Source organism: Podarcis liolepis, assembly GCF_965112155.1.
Source record: "Podarcis liolepis genome assembly, chromosome: 6".
In the NCBI taxonomy this organism is placed as follows: Eukaryota; Metazoa; Chordata; class Lepidosauria; order Squamata; family Lacertidae; genus Podarcis; species Podarcis liolepis.
Genome location: NC_139559.1, coordinates 43,802,147 through 43,807,617, shown reverse-complemented (window position 1 = coordinate 43,807,617; position 5,471 = coordinate 43,802,147). Strand labels below are relative to the sequence as shown.

The following is a 5,471-nucleotide window of genomic DNA, read 5'->3' as shown; positions in this document are numbered from 1 at the left end:
TGTGTTGTCTACATCAGTCATTTTTATTTAAAAAGATGTTTTTAAGTTCCCAGGAAACAAATCTAAAAAGCATTTCACAAGAGTTTTGTGGGTGGGGGGCTACTAAAGCTGCTGCACTGGCAGGAATCCTCCATTTTTCTCTCTGCCTGTAATAGCAGGAGAGCCGTGGTTAAAGAGATCTAAAAAATGCAAAATTAGCCATCCTACTTGGAAATCTTGATGCAAGATTAAAAGGCAAACCTTTCCAATAGCTAACCCTAACAGGGTAGTATGCCAAAACCAGCTTACCACTCCCATTCGACTTACTCCTGCAATGAATTTCTGACACCTTCAGAAGCCCCTGGGGTAAGTCAACACTTCTCAAAACAATCTACTTCTGAAAAAATGTCCTTATGAGATGGTGTTCTTTTTCTCTCATACTCTTAAGCATCTGCACAATACTTTCAAGCCTTACCCTTGCTGCTGCAGTCAAACCCATTGGGGTTCCTCATCTTCCACCAAGAGGAAGCTAACCTCAGTGCCTCAGCTACCAAATCCAAAAACATGCAGCTTCCCATCCCACTCACTCTGTTGCGCAACATGCCTTAGACTAGTCAGATCATCCTATTAGATGGCATTGGCCAAGTCATAGCTGTCAATGAAGTCCTTCAGCATGCATTCATAGTAGTTCCCGATCCTTCTCAAGTTGGCCCGCAAGGCTGCTTCCATCGCCTCCTCCATGCATGGCTTTGTTTCCAACAGCATGGCAGTCACCACTGCAAAGTTGAGGAGGACTCGCTGATAGGCCTGCAGGAAAGGGCAAAGTGTCTGTAAGGCAAAAGCGCTAGCGATCTGAAGACTGCCACTCTACACCAGTTCTACCTCACTTATCTACTGGGCTGGTCACATTCAGCCCAGAGTCCTAGCACACCAAAACCCCAGATTGTAAGAAGACAATTTTTCTAAGAAATTATTTGTTTAATGCTGTAGTGGGGAGATAGGCTGTAGCTCAGTGGTACAGCATCTGCTTTGCCTGCAGAATATCCTGGGTTCAATCCCCACTGTCTCCTGGTAGGGCTGGGAATGCCCTGCCTGAAACTCTGGAAAGCTGCTGACGGTGTAGATAACACTGAGATAAATGGGCTAATGACCTGACCCAAGTATAAAGCAGCTTCCTATGGTGTTGCCCTGTGTATGAGGACCAAGACATGTGCTTGCAAAGTATTTGCTGCTTTGTTTTATTTTAAATGTCAGTCAAGACAATTTGAGGTGTCACAAAGCAATAAGTATACACTTCGCAAACTTGCTGTCAGAGGTGTGAACATTTTTTGAGTCTGGGGGCCATGTTTGTTTATAGGCGCCCCACTGGGACCCACGTGACTTAAGCAAATATGGCTGGAGGATAGGACTACTCCCCTAAAACAGCCTTTGCCAACCTGGTTCCCTCCAGATGTTTTGTACTACAACTCCTTAGTCTGCGACAGGCCCCTTTATGCTTGGCCTTGCACAAGCCTTTTGTGTCAGATACAGGAGCGAAAATTGCACGTGACCTTCAGATCTCCCAGTTCATACTGACATGCCGAAGAGGCTCAGTTACCTGCTCTATCTCTTCCTTTCTTGCTAGTACAGCTGCAGAACGGTCCTCAGAAGTCCTTGAGGATGATGAAAAGCCATCTTTCTCTCCAGCACACAGGGGCTGAGTGGGGTCTGCATCCTCACTGCAGGTTGCTGCCTGGATCTATAGAGATTTTCCCAATGGGATAAGGTGTTAACATGGCCTAAAACGAAACTAGGGGTGTGTCAAAGAAAGTTTTTGCTCTTGCACAAGGAAGACAAGATCACTGGCTCACAACAGAATGAAATTAAGTATTTTTCTGGTGAGGCTGCTGACAGTAGTCTTAGAGTGAAACCCAGGTGTGTGTGTGGGGGGGGCTGCTTTCAGGTGTCACAACTAAGATCTAGGTATCACACAATGATGTTTCATTAAGCCAGATGCTTCTATGGGCTGTGGAAATGATTCCATAACCTTTTGCACCTTGGCCTTTGCAGTGGGAGGGACAGGGACCTCAGGCCTGGGGGCTGAATGCAGTCCTCTAGGCCTGTCTATCTGGTGGTCAGAACCCTTTCCAGGCCACACTTCCTCACTGCTCTGCACCCCCATAGTTAAGGGAGGCCACTCCCCAGTTTGTCCCCAGGTAGGAATCAGTTTAAATAATAGACAAGGTGCAGGATATCAAGCAAGGCACTCAATAGGTATCCGCTTTATTTATTGCTGCAGCAGGACAGCACCCCCAGAGCAAGTCTGAAGGGAACGTGACTGAGCAAAGGGTTTTTACAGCTTTTATACATTTCCATAACTAGCAAAAAAAAGCAAGGCACATGCACACATCAGTTCTCTTTGTACTTGTTACATAACATCCCTCTCCTGGTGTCTGGCCTTCAATTGTGTATGTGCCACAAAGTACTTGATTGTGTACAATACAAGCTAGCAACCTCTACTCAGTGACATTAAACAGAAAGTTAAAAATTAACCAAAAACTACACAGGAAACTTTCCAACATTCTTTCCACAAAACCAAGCGCTTTTGCCTGTGGAATGTGTCCTACTCCTTTTCGAACATGTCCTTGAGTTCCGATTACTCCCCTCTCGCTTGTCTGGATGGAGGATAGAGAGGGGCATTTGAGTGTGTATAGAAACTAAGAGGGAGGAAACACATTCGTTGCTCCACCCACTCTGGCCTCTGCCCCTCCAACCTTGGCATGTGACCCTCCAAAGGTTATGCAGAAGGGAATGTGGCGCCCAGGCTGAAAACTGTTCCCAGTCCCTGTTCTGCAGCAAATGACTTGTACAGCCAGCAGAACTCAGAAATAAATGCATCAGTTACAAATGCCAACATGTGGAAATCAGTGAAGAGAGGGCTAAGGGGAAAGACACTCTTGCTAGTCCAGGCTGAAGACCAGCCATTGCAAGACTGAATCCTTCTTCCTACCGGGTCAGGCAATTCTGTTTCCACCGGCTGTAACTTTTGTGCAGTCTCTGATGAGATTGGTGCCCCACCAGCTTGGTCCCCTTTGGTTTTCTTCTTAGTCTGTAGAAACGGAAAAGAAAAGGACCTAATTGGATCTGCTCACTAACAAAGCAAGGCTTTGTTCATGCCAGAAAATTAACACTGTTACCCAAGCAGGAAACTCTGTAGTGCATACTGGTTGCTACAACTGGATTAGTTTGCCAACAACCCAAGGAGGATGTAAAGGATTATCCAACCTTGGCAGGATATCAAAAAACAAACCTTTGCTATATACCCCATCTTGAATTCTTTGAGGAAAGGGTGTGACACAGACCTAGCTTTCCAGCAGAGCTGGTACCAATGAAAACAAAAGATGAGCAAATGGATGGAGAGCCAGAATGACTGGGAGATCAGTTAAAATCTCCACTCACATAATGAAACTTAACTAAGAGCAGTCACTCTCCAGCCTATGTGAAAGGGTTATTTCAAAGGTAGTGGTATAATCCATATCCATGTATGTCATCCTGAGCTCTGTAGAGGAAGGGTAGATACTAATCTGAGCATCAGAGTGAAAGAACTCCAAGACACCTAAGGACACCAATGCTTTTGTTCTTACCGTTTACCCTGTGGACTAAAAATCCCACCGTGAACTCCCAAGGATGTTGACTATCCTGTCAACAGAGTATATCCACTAGTCTCATGACTAGTTTCCAAAACTGAGGGGTAATCTCTTCATGCTGCTAAACCAGTTGGAGCATTCTGAAGTGCCTTATGTTAGAAAAGGTATGATCTAGTGAACTGATACCGCTTGGAAAACTCCACTTATTAATAGGCAATCACTGCCACCTCAGCTTGCCTGCATTTACATGGTACCACAAGGGTAAGAGGTGTAAGGGAAGCACATTTGTTCAGCTAAAGAAAATGCTGGAAAGATACATGCCAAGGTATGATGATGATGATGATGATGACGACAACAACCACCACTACCACCACCACCTTTCACTAAGAAGACAACTCTGTACTGGAGAACCTCTATTACTGAGAGTTAATGCTATCATTGGGACCATGCAGGTTTTATACTCATTTCACTGGCTTGACTTGGGTTATGTACACAAAACCCCTGCTGGATCAGATAGAAACCTCATCTAGTCCAGTATACCGTTTCCTGTGCTGGTCGACCAACTGCCTAAGGGAAGGCTAGAAGCAGGACATGAGATCGCATACATCATCATATTAAGACACCCATGCATTTCTTCACCTACCTTGGTAGATTTTCTTGCTGTCTCTGAAATTGCTGTTGCCTTCTTCTTCTTTTCCGTTTTCCGAGAGGATGATATTTTTTTCTTTAACTTCTGTGAATTGGATTTCATTTCACAGGCCAGGAGGAATGAATGAATGAATAAATAAATAAATAAAAGGGAGTCTGAAATAAGCCACCACCAGAGGATAAATGCCCACCTTTGTAAAACTAGTGCACCATGTCAGACCAAAAGCAGTGTTTGCTTAGATAAGAAACAGGAAACCTGTGGCCTTCTATTTGTTGCTGGATGCCAACTCGCATCAGTCCTAGCCGGCATAGCCAATGGAGAGGAATGATGAGAGCTGTAGTCTAACAAGATCTGCATGACCAAAGGGTCCCTATCCCAGGCAGAGGTTATCTTGGTATTTAAGTGGAGGAATCATTATACAGTGGTACCTCGCGAGACGAACACCTCGCAAGACGGAAAACCCGCTAGACGAAAGGGTTTTCCGTTTTGGAGGCGCTTCGCAAGACGAATTTCCCTATGGGCTTGCTTCGCAAGACGACAGCCCATAGGGAAATATCCGGGACAGCGGGGAAGCGCAGCGCGTCTTCCCCACTGTCCTCGGACCTCCTCCGAAGCCGGGCGGTGGGGCGGGAACGCCTCCTCCCACCGCCGCCGGGCTTCGGAAAGAAAGCATCATTCCGAAGCCGGGCGGCAGGGAGGGAACACCTTCTGAAGGCGGGCGGGGGGCGAAAGTCTTTGTTCCCCCCTGCCTGCCTTCCTGGGAGAGCGGAGAAACACAGCGCGTTTCTCCACTGTCCCGGACGGCTTTTGAAGGCAGGCAGGGGGGAGCAAAGACTTTCGCCCCCCCACCCGCCTTCAGAAGAGGTCCAGGACCTCTTCTGAAGGCTGGCGGGGGGCAAAAGTCTTTGTCCCTCCTGCCTGCCTTCCCAGGGGCTTTTAAATCGCCCCGGACAGCGGAGAAGTCCTCCGCTGTCCCGGGGCGATTTTAAAATGCCGCCCGCCAGCATTTTAAGATCGCCCGGACAGCGGAGAAGTCCTCCGCTGTCCCGGGGTTTTTTAAAATGCTGGGGGTGGGAAGAAAAGCCCTTGTCTCCCCCCCCCCAGCCTTCAGAAGAGGTCCGGGGACAGACTGTCCCCGGACCTGGTCTGAAGGCTGTTTCCCTAGGAACGCATTAATTGATTTTCAATGCATTCCTATGGGAAACCGTGCATCACAA

General features: G+C 47.1%; 1 protein-coding gene across 5 annotated transcripts in view; it reads right to left on the bottom strand.

Annotated features, from left to right (window-relative positions):
• Window positions 1-4: 4 nt before the first annotated feature.
• Window positions 5-5,471, bottom strand: part of LOC310709483 (uncharacterized protein) — a 30,996-nt gene continuing 25,529 nt past the window's right edge. For all 5 annotated transcript variants that reach the window (XM_083509194.1, XM_083509195.1, XM_083509196.1 and 2 more), the window contains 4 exons: window positions 4,249-4,338; window positions 2,969-3,067; window positions 1,577-1,717; window positions 5-786 (listed from right to left, as the gene is read on the bottom strand). In XM_083509194.1, the coding sequence (XP_083365320.1) occupies window positions 607-786; window positions 1,577-1,717; window positions 2,969-3,067; window positions 4,249-4,338 (510 nt within the window). In that variant the 3' untranslated portion in view covers window positions 5-606. The remainder of the gene's footprint in view (window positions 787-1,576; window positions 1,718-2,968; window positions 3,068-4,248; window positions 4,339-5,471) is intronic.